The sequence below is a fragment of the Penaeus chinensis genome, chromosome 41 (genome assembly GCF_019202785.1).
Source record: "Penaeus chinensis breed Huanghai No. 1 chromosome 41, ASM1920278v2, whole genome shotgun sequence".
In the NCBI taxonomy this organism is placed as follows: Eukaryota; Metazoa; Arthropoda; class Malacostraca; order Decapoda; family Penaeidae; genus Penaeus; species Penaeus chinensis.
In genome coordinates this window covers 8,789,371-8,808,587 of record NC_061859.1, presented here as the reverse complement: position 1 = coordinate 8,808,587, position 19,217 = coordinate 8,789,371, and the positions used below count along the sequence as shown (strand labels likewise).

Below are 19,217 nucleotides of genomic sequence, written 5' to 3'. Positions count from 1 at the left end.
AGAAGCATAAATTCAAGTCAGCTTCTCAAAATTCAAGCAGACTAACAGGTGCTTATTCGAGCGCGTCCCCGGAGCGCGTGCGAAAGATATATGGGCGCAACGCAAGGCCTCGCGCTCCCTTTGAAGGCGGAGAGATTGATTGCCAATACATCAAGTCATCGCTTAGTGAGCTCCTTGTGCCGCTGTCCTCATAGCCATGCTCAAGGCTGGACGGCGGCGCCGGACGCTGAGACGTGTCGAGACGCCGGGATCGGCTCCGCTCGTCTGTCTCCGTCCGCATCCTTTGCGCGGAGGAGGCGGAGGAGGAAGCGGAGGAGGAAGCGGAGGAGGAAGGCGGAGGAGGAAGGCGGAGGAGGAAGGCGGAGGAGGAAGGCGGAGGAGGAAGCGGAGGAGGAGGCGGAGGCGGAGGAGGAGGAAGGCGGAGGAGGAGGAAGGCGGAGGAGGAGGAAGGCGGAGGAGGAGGAAGGCGGAGGAGGAGGAAGGCGGAGGAGGAAGAGGAGGAGGAAGGCGGAGGAGGAAGAGGAGGAGGAAGGCGGAGGAGGAGGAAGGCGGAGGAGGAAGAGGAGGAGGAGGAGGGCGGAGGAGGAGGAGGAAGAGGAGGAGGAGGAGGAGGAAGGAGGAGGAGGAAGGCGGAGGAGGAGGAGGCGGAGGAGGAGAAGGAGGCTGAGAAGGAGGCTGAGGAGGAAGGCTGAGGAGGAAGGCGGAGGAGGAAGGCGGAGGAGGAAGGCGGAGGAGGAAGGCGGAGGAGGAAGGCGAGGGACTAATGAGCCGGGGTTATGAGAAGTAATTAGACGGTGTAATGAGGAGGACGAATGAGAAGACCTAATGAATGGAATGAAGCGAAAAACAAGGCGGAGGGACTTACCTGTAAACCTGGGTAACGTGGCGACTAGAAGGAGGAGTAAAGTGAGTATCGAGGAGTACGAGGGCATGCTGCTCCTCGACCTGGACGATGTGGGCGCGGGTGTGCGGGCGGGCGCGAGCGCGGGGCAAGGGCACTGGTGGGCGGCGGGGGGCGGGCTGGCAGCGGCTGGTGGGCCTGCACTGCCCCCACTGTCCATAACGCTACAGTCCTGACACTGCCCACCACACTGGCACCTGCCCCACCACCGCCGCCACCGCCACCACCCTGGAGGAGCCCGCCACCGACACGCCTCCTGAAGCTGCTGCTGCTGCTGGCCCTCGCGGCGCCCCGCCGAAGCCTCGCCCTGCGACGCCACTCCTCCGCAGCCCTCACAACACGCACAGTGTTGCTGCTGCTCCTGACGCTGGTGGAGGGGGAGGGGGTGGAAGTGTTGACGTCTGCTGTCGCTCACGCTGGCGTCCACGCTGCATCGTCGCCAACAGTCTGAAAGGAGGAAAGGTGGTCACGCGAGGCTCGCTCGGGGAGGGAGGGAGGGAGGGAGGGAGGGAGGGAGGGAGGGAGGGAGGGAGGGAGGGAGGGAGGGAGGGAGGGAGGGAGGGAGGGAGGCGGGGGCACGCCGGCGACGCCGCGGAATCTCGAGCAGGACCTACCGAGGAGGGAACGGAGGGAAGGGACATCGCCGAGGCCTCGCCCCTCCAGGCGGAAGGTCTGGAGTGGGGGGCTGCTGCCGGGGCTGCAACGCACACTGCACTTGCAACAGCCTGGTGCAACTCCGCCTGCCTAGGAGTGGGGGGCGCCGCCGCTCCAAAATAGCGGCTGCCTGGCTCGTGCCCGGATGACGTCACGCTCTCAACGCCCTCCGCTGCCTCCGGCCCCCATGCCCCGCCCCCGCCCCCTCTCCATTCTATGCAAGCGATGGCGGCGGCGGCGGCGGAGGCGGCGGAGGCAGCGGAGGAGGAAACGCATTCACTTGATGGCCAGCGAAGGCCCGGGCGGGGAATGGCCAAGGACGCACGCTAGCATCCCCGCCCCTCCCCCCGGACCAGTAGCCACAGACCGCGTGGCTCTGCTGGACCCCCCCCCCCCCCCCCCCCATCCGGCCTCCTCCCGTCCCGTACCAGCCGCTTCCAGTCTTCAAAGGAGAATGTAAAGTATATCCATTATGTATTGTTAGCCCCCCCTCCCCAGCATACAAAAATTAAATATAACAAATACAAAAAAAAATGTAATTCCCTCTCTCCTTCCCCAAACACTCAAATTTCCCTTCAAAATATTAAGACGTGTGTCTAGTAACATGAAAGGAAGTATACATTTTTCGCTATTTTCAGCCGGCCCACACACGCGCACCGCCCATGCATATAAACACAAGCACATACAGACAGGTAGAGATAAATATAAAATTAAACCTTAACAAATTGAATGGGGGAAAAAAAAAAAAAAAAATTCTTAATGTTCTTAATCGAGCCAGCCACCGCCCAACGGATGCCCACTACCGGATGCCCTGCCACATACCCAACCAACGCCCACGCCCTCGTCGTTCGCTCTGCGCAGGACCTTGCTTATGTACACACCTTACTTTTCCGTCTCACGCTCCTTTAAAAACACAACTACCGCTTGGCTTTCGACGTAGAGGGAAAAAAGAGGCGAAGAAGTGACCGAAAAAGGGGGAAAGACAGATGCAAGATGGAATGAAACGCCATGCGATCTAAATATCTCGGTAAAACCAACACGGAAGACGAGTTCCGAGCAAGCAGCGGCTCCCATAACGACGTGTTTACGAGGGGAAAGTGGGTCTCTTGCCCTTCTTGCCTCTTCTCTTCTTTCCCTTACTAGCCTCCCCCCTCCACCCCCCCCACACACACACCAGGGGAGAGGGTTGCATGAAATGGCCTGAAATGAATACGAGAAAGACAATTGGCCAAACACACCAGAAAAAACATCTGTATCTATAGCAATCAACTCAATCCATCATTGTATCTCCTTATCTAGAACAACCAATCCATCAATCCATCTGGCCCTCTCTCTCGTATCTATAACAACCAACCATTTAATCTATCCACCTCATTATCCACCCATACCCTCCTTCCCCCCGCCCCTCTCTTTCCGCTACGAAACAAAACCACCAAAAAACCGACTCGAACGCCCAAACCCCATCACCATCTTCACCCCCCCCCCCCCGATCGGTGCAGCTGGAGTCAGACGCAGGAACTGTTGACGCGGCGACAGCGGCACTAACGAGATTATGCGACGGGCGCTGCTGCTGCTGTCGCTGCTGGTCGTCGCGCCGTCACAGGACAGTACTCGCGAAGGACATCTCTGGCCGCCTTCCCGTCTGGAGAGCGGAGGGGGGGGGGGGGGGTAGAGGGTACAGAAGAGAGGGAAGGGGCTGAGGGAAGGGGCTGAGGGAAGAGAGGGAAGGGGCTGAGGGGAGAGAGGGAAGGGGCTGAGGGGAGAGAGGGAAGGGGATGAGGGAAAGGAAGGGGTAGAGGAGAGCGAGGACAGGAGATGAGGAAACAGAGGGAAGGAAGGGAGAAGAGAAGGAAAGACGGAGAGATCGGGAGGACAGGGAGAAAGACCGAAAACAGACGCAGATAGACGGGGCGAGTAAGGGCGTTTGCTTGTAAAATAAAGCCACGGCGCCGTCACAACAACAACGCGTCCGTTCACGAGAGAGAGAGAGAGAGAGAGAGAGAGAGAGAGAGAGAGAGAGAGAGAGAGAGAGAGAGAGAGAGAGAGAGAGAGAGAGAGAGAGAGAGAGAGTCAGTCTCATCAAAACGTTTTATGCCCTCCCCTCCCCCCTCCACCATCCCACCACCTCCCGGCGATAAACGTTCCTTCCAACCGACCAAAACAGTACCCATTCTTCCACGAACCCCTCCCCCCCCACCCCCAAAACAAAAACATAATAAATAAACAACAATCCCCCTTAAACAAGTAAAAAGGAAATCCAGAGCCAGCGTAATGCCATTAACACGCCACTCCCCCTAACATGGTCACAGCGCGTTTGAACCCAAGCCCCAAACATGGACGCTGCAGATCCGGGTAGAAATCGTCTCGCCGGACCGCTCGTACTCGCTTGCGCGTGCATGAGTGCGTGCGTGTGCGCGAAATATCCGTGCGTGTGTGCGGGCGTGCATGCGGGCTTTCGAGCGAGTGTCCGTGCATGCGAGCGCGGGTGTGTATATACGCGCGTCTGGCCGGCTTATCGGAAGTGACGCCACAGAGGGAAGCACAAGCAAGCAGGCAAACAGTCGCATCAGTGTGCGGGAAGTGTGCCTGCAGTATTCGGGAGTCACCCCCCCGCCCGCCCGCCACGAAGGCCCCCGCACACACCGCCCACCGCGGGCGTGTGTGCGAGAAGGAAGACGCGGACGTGGGCGGAATACGTTAAGGCCACCCGTTGCCCGCTCAGTGACGGGGAGAGACCATGCGTGCGCGCGTGCACGTGCGTGTATATCCATTTACGTGTATGTGTGTGTGTATGGTGTGACTGTGTATGGTGTGTCTGTTTATGGTGTGTCTGTGTATGGTGTGTGTGTATGGTGTGTGTGTATGGTGTGTGTGTATGGTGTGTGTGTATGGTGTGTGTGTATGGTGTGTGTGTATGGTGTGTGTGTATGGTGTGTGTATGGTGTGTGTATGGTGTGTGTGTATGGTGTGTGTGTATGGTGTGTGTGCATGGTGTGTGTGTATGGTGTGTGTGTATGGTGTATTACGCACATATTCACAGGTAACGGAAAGTCAACTACATAGGCTATATAAACCAAGAAAGTCGCGATTATATAAGAAAACACAAAAATGAGACGACACCCTCCCCCCCTCCCCTCCCCCTCACCCCAAAACTCTTTTGCCTCCGCCTTCGCGAACTTTCTCCCTGTGATGACTAGGGGGGTGGGGGAAGGGGGTGGGGGAGGGGGGCGCACAGGGCCGTTTGCCTGCCTTGCCGCGCCTAGGTTGCTTCGCCTAGCCCATCTTACCTTGGCATTTGACACTGGCACCGACCCCCCCCCCCCCGCGCCTCCCCTCCTCCCAGTTCTCATCCCTACCCTACCCTCTCGCCCATGCCCCTCCCCCTCCCCCTCACTTTGCTCCGTTCACCGCCTGCCCAGACGCGAAGCCACGAGCACGTACGCACGCACGCACACGCGAGCAACACATCGCATCGGGTCTCGTGTGTAAACATGGTGGACCGAATTAATTTCTCTCTCTCTCTCTCTCTCTCTCTCTCTCTCTCTCTCTCTCTCTCTCTCTCTCTCTCTCCCTCCCTCTCTCCCCCACTTCCTTTGTCTGGGTGTCTAACTCACAATCTACCTATCTATCTATCTGCAGTTATCCAAAACACATGCATCCCATTCACATAAGCTCTGCCTCCATCCATCCATCCATCCATCTTTCAGTCTATCCATCTGTTTGTCTGCCTGTCTGAAGTCGACGTCCGCCATCAATGTCGTCAAGTGAGGCGCTGCACTGTAACCACGAGCTAAAAAGCAACAGGAAAAACGCCTCGACAAACACTGCGGGCTGTACCGCTACGAGGGAGGAGGAATGGGGGGGGGGGGTAATGGGGGATGAATGGGGGGTAATGGGGGATGAATGGGGGGTAATGGGGGAGGAATGGGGGGTAATGGGGGAGGAATGGGGGAGGGAATTAGGGAAGGGGACGGTGAGGAGGAGGAGGAGGAGGAGGGGGAGTATAATAGGAGAGGATGAAGTGGGGGTGTAGGGGGTGCAAAAAAAAAAAAAATGGGTGAGGAGGAGGGATAAGAGGGGAGAAGGGAGAGAGTAGGGGGAAATGGGGGGGGAGGAGGAGGATGAGGAGGAGGGGCGAGGAAGGATGAGGAGGAGGAGGAGGAGGAGGGGCGAGGAAGGATGAGGAGGAGGAGGAGGAGGAGGGGCGAGGAAGGATGAGGAGGAGGAGGAGGAGGAGGGGCGAGGAAGGATGAGGAGGAGGAGGAGGGGGGAGGAAGGATGAGGAGGAGGAGGAGGAGGAGGGGCGAGGAAGGATGAGGAGGAGGAGGAGGAGGAGGGGCGAGGAAGGATGAGGAGGAGGAGGAGGACGAGGAGGGGCGAGGAAGGATGAGGAGGAGGAGGAGGGGCGAGGAAGGATGAGGAGGAAAAGGAGAAGGAGGAAAAGGAAGACGAGGAAGGAGGAGAAAGACTAAAAAACGACGATGCTAGAAAATAAATAACTTACAGTACCGGTATTCAGCCTCGCCTAAGAAACAAGTAACATTTATATAAATTACCTCGATATTATAACCTCGCGGTCGACGTACGTAGTGTGAGAAGGGGAGGGGAGGCGGGGAAGGGGAGGGGAGGCGGGGAAGGGGAGGGGAGGCGGGGAAGGGGAGGGGAGGCGGGGAAGGGGAGGGGAGGCGGGGAAGGGGAGGGGAGGCGGAGGAGGGGAGGGGAGGTGGAGGAGGGGAGGCGGAGGAGGGGATAACAGGAGGGAGGAGGGGAAAGGTGGCGAGAAGAGGGAAGGAGGAGGGGGAAAGGAGGCGATAAGAGGGAAGGAGAAGAGTAGGGAAAGAAGGGGAAGATAGGAATAGTAAATGGGGGTGAAAGGGATGGGAAAGGGGGGGGGTGGAAAGGTGTAGCGAAGGAATGATGATGAGGAGAGAGTAAGGGAACGGGAAAAAGAGGGAAGGATTTAGGAGAAGGGGAAAGAAGAAGGGGCCGGGGGGGGGGGGGGGTCGGCCACGGCAGTACTGTGCAGAAAACAAATGCTTAAGTAGGGCGGATCTACAACCGGGAGCGCAAGACCAGCTCCCTGTCCGCAATCCTACGGTTTTGCAACTCGCTCACGTCCGCACCTTCTACAGTGCAGCTCGTAAGGGTCGTCTATCGAACACATCCATCGATCTATCAATGTTCTCTCATCTCTCTCCAGGTGTCTACCCTGTCTATCTACTTCGGACAAGCCTCTCTGTTGTTATCTACCCCATCAATCCTTCGTAGCTAGGCCTTAACATCTATTAAACTCGGTCTATTAGAGGGGGCCAAGCATCTACCCTCTACTTCGGATTCAATAACAAATGTTTCCTCTTTAATCACCGGCGGCCCTCTTACTTACGAAGCCCCTCAAGTGTCATGCTGGACGCCGTATTTGTACCTTGAAAGAGATGAGGAAAATGGGGAGCACCGGTAAGAGTTCACATCCCGTATCTAACGCAACATTTCCTCAATTACGTGACCCACTGAGTGAATTAAAAAAAAATGATGATGGTTAATTGCTGATTGATTGATTGATGATGATGATGATGATGATGTTAGTGAATATACAATTTAGCTACACTTCAAAATTTTACATCGCAAATATTCGAATAACGTTCGCGTGTGTTATCTATGTGAGCCAACAAGGTATTACGGCGCCTGCCTCAGGACCTACAGGTGGGAAGGGCATCAAGTTCCACACAAAACGACTTAAATGACATGCCGCAAAAGCTAACCATTAAAAAGCCCCTTCGCTATTTTCCAACTTACCTACTTACCTATCTACTCATCTACCTATTACTTACCTATCTACACATCTACCTATAACTGTTTATCCATCCATCCATCTATCCACTGAACCATGAACTCTGCTTGGGCCGACGTGGTCTTTCCCAAGGAGTCGTTCTCAGCCGCGACACAGTCATAACACGAGATCAATACGCGAGCAAATCATCTTCAAACTAGAGTACAATTTATGAACCGGCTGTATTATTCACTTTCTATCTATCTTTATGTGTGTATTTCTTTCATTCTCTTGTCCGTTTTTTTTTTTTGCTTTTTTTTTTAATCAGTTTAAATCGCCGTGCACACATTTCACGCATCAAGAGAACAGGTCAGTCCGCGCATGCTAATAATCGTCCCACAATCCCCCCCAAAAAAGTACGCAATCACGCTATTACTCTTACTGCCATTCTTTTTCTCTTCTTTATTCCCTTTTTATACTCTTTTATTTTACTTTTACATATACTTATAAATGAATCCACGACCTTCACACGCGCAATAACGCCCCCCTCCCCCCTTTCCCTAAATAGTCTTTTCACAAACACTTCATTCCACCAAATATCCAGACTGGCTACTGACGTGAATTGGCCACTTATGAAAGTACCTCCGCCACAGGCACCTCGTCGGGGGTCCAACCGCGTCCACGAATGTCGGTTACTCGTTAATTCTTTTTGGGTGTGGGTGGATACATGGATGGGAAGAGAGGGAGAGGGAGAGGGAGAAGGAGAGGGAGAAGGAGAGGGAGAAGGAGAGGGAGAGGGAGAGGGAGAGGGAGAAGGAGAAGGAGAAGGAGAAGGAGAGGGAGAGGGAGAAGGGGAAAGGTGAAAAGGGAGAAGGGGAAAGGTGAAAAGGGAGAAGGAAGGAAGAAGAGAAGAGGGGAAGGAAGGAAGAAGAGAAGAGGGGAGGGAAGGAAAGAAGGAAGAGGGGAGGGAAGGAAAGAAGGAAGAGTGGAGGGAAGGAAGGAAGAGTGGAGGGAAGGAAGGAAGAGTGGAGGGAAGGAAGGAAGAGTGGAGGGAAGGAAGGAAAGAAGGGAGAGGGAGAGGGAAGGGGACGAGAGGGAGTGCCAATCCCAATCGCATCCACACATCCGAAAGCGCCTGCGAATCCACACCGACAAGTGGCGCTACGAGGAACAATACGTCCCCGGCAACAACACAAGTCGTTCGAAATTCCTCTCCCTCAGTCGGCACTCCCGTTCCGTTCGGAGAGAACGGCAGGCTCACAGCGAAGGCCGCCACAACACGTCCCGCACTCCCCTCCCCCCTCCTTCCCTCTCTTCTCCCCTCTCTCTTCTCGTCTCGTCTCTCCTCCCCCTCCCCTCCCTCCCTCCCTCCTCTCGTCTCCCCCTCCCCTCACTTCCACACAACCAGGCCGCCCGACACGCCCCTAACGTCATGTTACGAGAGATGAGAGGTGAGAAGAGAGAACCGAAAAGAGAGGGAATTGAGAGACCGAGGGAAGAAGAAGAAGAAGAAGAAGAAGAAGAAGAAGGAGGAGGAGAGAGAGAGAGAGAGAGAGAGAGAGAGAGAGAGAGAGAGAGAGAGAGAGAGAGAGAGAGAGAGAGAGAGAGAGAGAGAGAGAGACCTCGGGTGCCAGACAGTCGGAGCAAAAGAGAGAGGGGGGGGGGGGGCATAAAAAGAGAAAAGGGGATTTCAATGTTAGAAGACCAAATATAACCCGCGGGGCACACACTCCGGAGTTCGCAAGAGAGAAATAGCGGCTTGCCAAACTATGCAAAGACCATCGTCTCCTCCTCCTCCTCCTCCTCCGCCGTCGCCGCCGTCGCCGCCGCCGCCGCCGCCCTTGCCGCCATCGTCGTCGTCGACACCGACCGTTTTGAGCGCCTCCCCTCCCCCCCCACCGTGCGTCTGTGTTCCCTATCACCCCCTCTCCCTATCCCCTCATCCCCCCACTAATCTTTTCAAGTCGACAGATGAATGGGGGTGGGGGGGGGGAAGACACACGAGCGCCTTTGATCTAAACGGCGGAGGCGCGGGCGGCGGCGGCGACGGAGAAAGCTCAAGTGCGGAATTCGCCGGGAATGGTATGCGGGGGACGGCGTCATCACAGAATGGGATCATCGCGGCGGCGCCCGGCGGGAGGCTCCTCAAAGACAGACACCATCTAGACACTTCAAAGCCAGATCCAAGACACATTTAAGAGAGCGGAAGGAGTTAATACAGTCCTTGATGGCTCCTAAACCCGGCCAAGCGACGGGGGGAGTGCGGGGGCCGGGATCGCGCTCCGTCTACCCAATCCTATAACGTCAAATATATATATCCTATCTTATCCTATCCTATCCTATCCTATGCCTTCTCCTCTCCTCTTATCCTCTCACATCCCACCCCGCCCTATCCTACCCGCTCCCATCCCATCCCTAACCTCGCCCAACGCATCCTTAAAATGTCACGCGGCCGTCCGTCTAGTCGTCTGGATAGGAAGTACGATCGATAGATGGGTGGGGCGGGGGTGAGGGGGGCAGAGAAAAGGAGAGGAAGAAATGAGGGGGAAGAAAGAAAGGGGGTAAAAGAGAGAGAAGAGGAGGAAGTATAGAGGGGGGTGAGGAGGACGGGGGAGAAGGAAAGGGAAGGAGGAAGGGATAGAGGTGGAGGTGGAGGTGGAGGTGGAGGGGGAGGGGGAGGAGGAGGAGGAGGAGGAGGAGGAGGAGGAGGAGGAGGAGGAGGAAGAGGAGGAGGAGGAGGAGGAGGAGGAGGAGGAGGAGGAGGAAGAGGAGGAGGAGGAGGAAGAGGAGGAGGAGGAAGAGGAGGAGGAGGAGGAGGAGGAGGAGGAGGAGGAGGAGGAGGAGGAGGAGGAGGAGGAGGAGGAGGAGGAGGAGGAGGAGGAGGAGGAGGAGGAAGAGGAGGAGGGAGGAAAGAAAAGAGGAGAGGGAGAGGGAGAGGGAGAGGGAGAGGGAGAGGGAGAGGGAGAGGCAGAGGGTGAAGGAGAGGGTGAAGGAGAGGGAGAGGGAGACATATTACATATTGTATAGATATCGAAAAAAAAAGTTCCTACAAGCACAAGTATCAGTAAAATCCCGGTGGAGGGGAAATGGGCGTAAAGAATTGAGTGGTTGAAAGAAATGAGTTTAAGAAGAATACAAATAAAAATAAAAATAATAATAATAATAATAATAATAATAATAATAATATTAATAATAAGAATAAGAATAAGAAGAACAAGAAGAAGAGGAGAGAGAGAGAGAGAGAGAGAGAGAGAGAGAGAGAGAGAGAGAGAGAGAGAGAGAGAGAGAGAGAGAGAGAGAGAGAGAGAGAGAGAGAGAGAGAGAGAGGTGTGTGTGTGTGCGTGCGTGTGACTGTTTGTGAGTGAGGGATTTGACGTAACCGTGGGAAGACCTTGCGGGCACTGGCGGCCAAGAGACACAGTTTCCCCCTCAGCACCACTACCACCTCCATCGCCGCCGCTACACTTCCACTTCTACTGCTGCCGCCGCCGCCACCTCCTCTTATAGCACCAACGCATCCACCATAGCACCACCACCACTACCTTCAACCACCTGCTCCACCACCACCACCATCATCATCACCATCACCACCATCACCCCCACCACCACCACCATCTCTTGACACCCATCCGTCAATGCCTGAATCGAACTGCCCACCGCTAGACTCTTCCGTGTCCTGACGGGTGGTAACATCTCATATGCATCTATAATGCTAACAGAGCACGGGGGGGAGGAGTGTAGGATGGGAGAGGGAGGAAAGAGGGAGGGAGGAAAGACGGAGGGTAGGAGAGGGAAAGAGGGAGCAGAGGAGAGAAGACGTAGGAGGGGAGGGTAGTAGAATGAAGGAGAGAAAGGAAGGGAAAGGTGAGAGGGAGGGAGGGAGGGAGGGAGGGAGGGAGGGAGGGAGGGAGGGAGGGAGGGAGGGAGGGAGGGAGGGAGGGAGGGAGGGAGGGAGGGAAGCGTGAGGCAAGAGAGAAGGGGGGGAAAGAGAGGTAAAAGATAATAAACAGATTGAAGAAAGCGCTCGAAGAAAAGTAGGTAACGGGAGTATGTAACGGAGAAATCGAAAATGAAATAACATCAAAAAAAGAAAATCTTAAAAAATAAAGAACCGAGCGTCCACAATACCACAATACCGCCCCCCACCCTCCCCTGCCCACCCCAGCTCCTTCGGGCGAACCCCCCGCAGTCCCCCAGACAAGAGGACGGTCCTAATAAACAAGCCTAATGACCAGGAAAGGCACCACCGCCCAGGTAACTCCGGCGGGAGCGAGCCCTTCCAGGTCGCCTCCACAGAGACCCCTCCCTCACTCTACCTCCTCCTCCTCCTCCTCCCCCTCCACCCCAACTTCCCCCGCTGCGCCAAGACCTACAACCATTCCTCGTGCGACGTCGGCGCTCCGGTTGACGCCGCGCGGGTGGTGATGGTGACAAACACGTCCTGCTCAATGAGAGCTCGCTCGTTCGGCCGCTCTCTCTCGCTCTCTCTCTCTCTCTCTCTCTCGCTCTCTCGCTCTCTCTCTCTCGCTCTCTCTCTCTCTCTCTCATTCGTCCTCTCTATCGCTTACTCGGAGCTCACTGCTATTGCTATCTCTCCCCCCTCCCTCCCTCCCTCCCTCCCTCTCAATATATAAATCGATGGTATTGTTGTTATAATAAAAAAAATTATAAAAACATCAATAACAGCAAAAATATCAATATCTACAATAACTATATATACTTTTTTAAACAAGAAAAAATATTATTCGAAACATTCGTCGCGACACGTTTGTCTCCATGGGCTTTTTTTATTTTTATTTATTTGCGAGCCTGTGCTTTCATGCTTGCGTTTGATTATTCGCATTTTCTTTGCTGAAGAACCAAATTAAATGAAACGGTTATCAAATAAATTCATCCAACTTTCGCGCGTGATCACATAATACATAAATACAACTGTTTAACTTATCAGCTTAACTTGAAAAAAAAAAAAAAAAATTGAAATGGATCTCAATAGTCCAAGCGTTCACACTGGTTTTGTGTTAAGAGAGAGAGAGAAAGAGAGAACTGATAATAAAGAGGAAGAAGTGGAAGTTGAAAGAAGTGGAAGAAGCAAGACTTACACGGTGAAACAAATACAGAGGTAAACCAGAGGGGGATGCGGAACAAGAAGAAGTGGAGGATGGAAAGAATAAGCCAAGGGTGCGAAGTAGAGAAGGGAAAGTACGAAAACCTCTTACAAGATTATAAAGTGTGAAGGCCAAAAACACAGACACACACACACACACAGACACACACACAGACACACACACAGACACACAGACACACACACACACACACACACACACACACACACACACGCATATTTACACTTACATAGAAAAGGCTTCCAACCAAGCGGCCACGACACCATGTGGAACCCATATGGGAAGGATGGAGGAGGGAAGAGGGAAGAGGGAAGAGGGAAGAGGGAAGGGGGAAGGGGGAAGGGGGAAGGGGGAGGGAGAAAGGAGAAGGGAAGGGAGGGGGATGGAGAAAGGAGAAGGGAAGGGAGGGGGAGGGAGAAAGGAGAAGGGAAGGGAGGGGGAGGGAGAAAGGAGAAGGGGAAGGGGAAGGGGAAGGGGAAGGGGAAGGGGAAGGGGAAGGGGGGGGAGGGGGAGGGGGAAGGGAAGGGGGAGGGGAAGGGAGGGGTAGGGGAGGGAAGGAAAGGGGGAAGGAAAGGGGGAAGGAATGGGGGCGAGGGGGAAGGGAGGGGAGGGTTATATCGGAAGAAGAGAGGGAGGAGAGGGGAGGGGAAGGGGGGGGTATGGGAAGAAGATAGAGATGAGGATAAAGGAAGGAAAGGGGGAGAGGGGAAGGATGTGACGAAGAGAGGGAAGAGAGTGGAGAGAAGGGAGGGGGGGGGGGAGCGGGAGAGGGGGTGAGGGAACAAGAACACACATGATTTACAGATCTTTCCCACGTTCTGGGTCAGCAAACAAATCCACTTTACAAGCCAGCAGTGTGTGTCGCGAAGAAGCCAGGCAGCTTAGACAATAACAAGTACACTAATTAACAAAAAAATGCGATTACTAGTAACAAGCAAGAATAGATTGTTAATAGTAATGGCAACAACACCAATAAAATAACAGCAACATTATCAGTAATAAGAATAATGACGACAATTATAAGAGAATAGTAATAAACTAGTAAAGGCAGAAATAGAAGTAGTAGCAGCAGTAGCAGTAGTAGTAGTAGTAATATTAGAAAGAGAAGTCGTAGAAACAGCAACAGAAGAAAAAGTAGCAGTAACAGCGGCAGTTACATCAATAACAAGAATGACAAAACAATAACAACAAAACCAACAGTAAACATACTTTCATCTGTCTTGGGGGAAAAAAATAGTTCACTCTCTGCACACTTCAACTGCCTGATTGCAACAGATCATCATCTTCTGTTGTAACCGGGCACTTCATACTAAGTTCATTACCTTGAGATCTGACAAGCTGCGGGAAACTATAAACTTCTTTGACTTCGTATGCAAATAGCCGAGTAAACCACAGTGGTGACGAAATGTGTGTCATCCAAGTGTGCCTTTCTGATGATGATGATGATCATCATCATCATCATCATCATTGTGAGGGTGATGATGGTGAGGATGAGGGTGATGGTGAGGATGGTGAGGATGAGGGTGATGGTGATGATTATGAGGGAGAAGGAGAAGGAGAGGGAGAGGGTGATGGTGATGATAGGGGAGAGGGTGATGGTGATGATGATAAGGGAGAGGGTGATGGTGATGATGATAAGGGAGAGGGTGATGGTGATGATGATGAGGGAGAGGGTGATGGTGATGGTGATGATGATGATGAGGGAGAGGGTGATGGTGATGATGATGAGAGAGAAGGTGATGGTGATGATAAGGGAGAGGGTGATGGTGATGATGATGAGGGAGAGGGGGATGGTGATGATAGGGGAGAGGGTGATGGTGATGATGATGGTGATGATGATAAGGGAGAGGGTGATGGTGATGATGATGAGGGAGAGGGAGAGGGTGATGGTGATGATGATGATGAGGGAGAGGGTGATGGTGATGATGATGAGGGAGAGGGGGATGGTGATGATGATGAGAGAAAAGGTGATGGTGATGATAGGGGAGAGGGTGATGGTGATGATGATGGTGATGATGATAAGGGAGAGGGTGATGGTGATGATGATGAGGGAGAGGGTGATGGTGATGGTGATGATGATGATGATGATGAGGGAGAGGGTGATGGTGATGATGATGAGAGAGAAGGTGATGGTGATGATAAGGGAGAGGGTGATGGTGATGATGATGAGGGAGAGGGGGATGGTGATGATGATGAGGGAGAGGGTGATGGTGATGATGATGAGAGAGAAGGTGATGGTGATGATGATGAGGGAGAGGGTGATGGTGATGATGATGAGGGAGAGGGAGAGGGTGATGGTGATGATGAGGGAGAGGGAGAGGGTGATGGTGATGATGATGAGAGAGAGGGTGATGGTGATGATGATGAGAGAGAGGGTGATGGTGATGATGATGAGAGAGAGGGTGATGGTGATGATGAGGGTGATGGTGGCAATGATGATAATGAAGGTGCCGATAATAAATGGTACAATTTAATATAGATTTGATATAGATACTGAACGGCATTGAAAAGCTCAACCAACATGTATAATAAGGGGAAAAAACTATTAATAATAAAGAAAAAAAAGTTAAAGAGCATTACCAACCAAAAAATCAACCGCATATAGAGAGCAAAGGAAACATGAAAATGAGCAATACTGCAAAGCCATGAAAAAAATAAAAATAAAATCTTCACCCCGTTAATAAAAGCAAAGCAAATACACTGAACCAAATGCAAGACATGACAAAACAATTTTAGAATAACATTAAAACTACAAATTACTCTAAAGTGCAATTAGAGCAAATAGAATTGACCAAAACTCGTTTTTAAAATATCAAACGAAAACCTAAACGCACACAAAGCACAAATAAGTAATAGAAAAGAGAAAGAAATAAAAAAAAAAACTCCCCCTCCCCTCCTCCCCAAGTAAGCGGTGCCTGCAGGAATGCACGCTAAGGGCCCCCACCACGCGCCAAGGGGCTGCACGCTCGCCCATTAGACATAAAACCCAGTGTGGTAAGGAAGTAGGTGGGGCTTTAATCAACTATTAGAACAGAACGTCCTTGAAAACTTTACATCTTCTACCTTCTCGATAATAAAAGGATAACAGTACTTATAACTAGTAATAACTAGCAGTAAGAACTAGTAGCAGTAACTGGTAGTATTAGTACTCGTATTAGCAGCAGCAGCAATACCATACAACACAATCTACACAAAATGCTTCCAGAACACATCGATATTGACCCGGGCGAAACACACACGCACACGGACACACGCCCAGCCCAGAGGAAGGACCGCCCAAAAACTGATTACTTATGCAATCCTTGACACACAACCCGGGGGAACTCTTATAGGCTCTTTCGGCTCTGTTCCAAGAGCTCTTTTAACTTAATCACCGGCGGGTTCAACATGCCTGATGCAAATTGACAGTCTGGGTTTGAAGGTATGTTTTATGATTACACAGCTAAGGTTGGCTGTCTTTGTTTGTCCTTATACATTCGTTTTGTAAATAAAAAAATCCAAATTAATTATTTTGTCAAAATGTATTTCTTACCGACTGAGTTTTAAAAAAAATATCATTTTATCTTTCTAATTTGATAAAGCCACCTCGTGCTCCATTAGGGAAGGTTAGTTTCATAACAAGAGAGCAAATTACCTTGATGCGGGTTAAGCCTGATGAGTTTGCATCTTGCCTTTCATCTATTAACTTTCTAGATAATCAGGCCTCTTTAATTCCATCGTTCAATTAGATCCCGAGCAATACTTCTTGCATATTTTAGAAATTGTGGTGGAGTTGGGAGGAAGGTAGGTGGGGTCTCAACACCACTAATCAGATTCAATAGTTACATTTGTTCTAATAAAAATTAAATTGTTGTTTTTTTTCTTAAACTCATAATCTAAGACGAATGAGGAGGATTTCCCAAAACGCTCTTTCTCGCACTGCCATTTCACGAGGCCGATGATAATACAGTTGTTCCTGTTGATCCATACAGGAAAAGCAGAGTCGCACACAATCTTGGGAAACGCAAAACAACGACTTTTTCTCCCGCGGGAAAACAAAAACACTATCTCTCTATCGGCAGTAGGCCTACACGACAACAACACATTCGCACTCACGGCAGCGAACCACGACTCTCGCACAGCACGATACGGACGACGCTGATTGGCTGGCGGCGATTATCCGCTCCCCACTTGGAGACGGAACAAAGATGATCGCCGAACTGACCAATTGGGTCGTTTACAATGCAGCTGCGGACGATCGTTAACCAGGGACGACCCATCACCTCGAGCTTGACAACCATAGTCTCGATACAAAAGCTAAATACATTAGCATTTGTTACGCTGAAAAGACCCGCGGCTCCGGAAAGCGTTTGCTTGATGTGTTTATCAAATCTGTACGTTAGAAGGAAAAATGCCCGGGAATCTTAGCGAAATATGCCATTTTTAATATGGAAGCGGTACTATATGCCCTTCTACTTGCACTTGTAATTAAAATACTGATATTTCTTTCGTAGAAGTATTCCGAACTTTATCATGACCTTATTTACATGCCGACCTAAAAGTCTCGTAGTCTTATTCGAAAGATCAAAATACATCCGAGGTACAACAATGATGCCGAAATGCACCAACCCCGCCGCATCCTACCCCAAGCACAGACAATTCAATGGTAGCATCTCCCGCCTCCCAACAAAGACAACTACAAGAAGCACCGAAACAACGCGACGGAATGAAATACTGTGTCGCTAGGACCGAGAAAACACATAAACTCTCGAATTTCATAAATAGAATGCCATTCACATGTATCCATCCACACATGAACTGAAAACAAACGAAAAGAAAAAAAGATAAAAAATGAGAGATGGATTGTAGTGAACCCGCAAGAAACGTGGGGTATGGGTTCCTTGGTGCGCCCGCAAGGAAGGAGCCTCCCACCAAACGCCCAGGTGCTCCACAGCGCGCAAGAATTCAATTCATTCCACCTCCCTCAAATAGGCCATTCGGAGTATTTCGCCGGTATCTTTCACTTTCGGTCTTCGTACGATATCACGGTCGACATTCTCCTTGAAGGACGACACCGGGAACATAGGAAAAGAGCATTTCGCGAAAGAAATGCCCCGTCAAATGATTTCGAAGCGTGTGGGTCTGGGCATTTGAGTGAAGACTAGAACGGCGCGCCACCTCGCTCGCTCTTTTCTTCATTTTCCTTCTTTCTCTCTTCCAATCCGAGCGGAGGTTATCTGGCTCTGTATTTACAAAGCTACGCATTTATAATTTTTCTTATCATTTAATTTGCTAATATTACAAGAGGGAAAACGCGAGATCTCGGTGACATACCGCAAGAAAGCCAACCTCGCCGGGATGGCAACACAGTGAGGTGGACGGAAACAACAGGAACAAGAGATAGCGTTGATGCTGGATGTACAATAAGAACATTTTTCTTCATATCAGGAATGCATCTTGGACAAATTCAACGCTAATCAATATTGCACAAATATCCGCACGTGACGACGATATTAATACGGGGCGGTTGAGAGGCAGCCGGGTCGGAAAATCAGAAAAGGATTCGTAGTCAGAGGAAGTTGGAACGCCGCAGCTTCAGATCCAACATGGAAGTGATCATCATCGGGTGGAACAGCGACATTCTACAAACGCGTCTTCCACAAATATTTATCCCTTCCCACGACATTCTTACGCTCTCATTCCTCCATACATTCAGTAATATCATTCAGAGGTTTTATGTGGCCATATGCAAGTGGTTTACAGGTTAGAATGACTATGCATTCATACAGTAACTAATTAACGCACGCACGCTACCTCACTACACTCCAACCCTACAAGCTTGCAGCCAATTTCTACCTATAATTTAGTACAATTCATTAATTTCCCTGTTTACAAGAAAGCGACGAATTTACTACTGACATTGACATAATAAATCCCAGACAGAAAACACCTATAGCCAGTTAACAACCAAGTCAGCATCATACAGAGGACGATTATCTGTACCTCAGTGGCTACACAGGCGTAAAATATAGGACTACAAAAATGCCGTTCCACACCAAAATTGAAACGGAACACAGCCTGTAGGCAAACAAATGTTGCAAACAGCGCCTCGTAAAATAGAAGACATGTGACCTTTTTTAATCTACCGTAGAAGCCGGGGAGAGAAAGAGTGTGGCTGGTGTAGAAGACAAAGATGAGAGCATGGTTGTGGTCGGTTGTCCGTCGACAAAAAAAAAAAAAAAAAAAAAAAAACTGCGGTTTTATGTATATTGCTTTCCAATCTCTAATTGGCACTGAATTAAATCCATCATGCCCCTTTGTCACCTCACTACCTCAAGAAGGTGAGCTGGTGGTAACAACCAGAATGAATGGTAAAATTAGATCACCTATTTTGGTTCCGAAGGATTTTCATCTCCACAGATAAATTTGGTCGGGTCTGAGAGCATAGATATAGCTATGTAGTACTTCATGTTTTGCAAATACAAACCGTTTTTTATCCATTAAATAGAAGTGATAAAATAAAACAGGTTGATAATTGCCACTGAAAGATCTAATATATTTATAACTTCACCCCTGAGCTCTATTTTACTACACTTAATCGCTTGGAAAGTTAATGTGATCAAGCATGCTAAGCCTCCTGGCCTGAATTCCCACATTTGCACCCATTATTTTCTGAATTATATATATATATATATATATATATATACTGGTACTTATACAAACATACAAATGCATATCTCAGCACCTTTCGCCACTCCCAAAGAATAATAATAAAGTAATAACCCAAATAACA

The 19,217-nt window shown here is 50.8% G+C and overlaps 1 protein-coding gene across 3 annotated transcripts in view; it reads right to left on the bottom strand.

Annotated features, from left to right (window-relative positions):
* LOC125047480 (protein spitz-like) overlaps positions 1 to 19,217 on the bottom strand; it is a 72,326-nt gene that overhangs the window by 51,971 nt on the left and 1,138 nt on the right. For 2 of the 3 annotated variants that reach the window (XM_047645697.1, XM_047645696.1), the window contains one exon: positions 866 to 1,348. In XM_047645697.1, the coding sequence (XP_047501653.1) occupies positions 866 to 1,348 (483 nt within the window). Of the gene's footprint in view, positions 1 to 865; positions 1,349 to 1,515; positions 1,629 to 19,217 lie in introns of those variants that run through there. The other variant, XM_047645698.1, reaches the window with a different exon arrangement.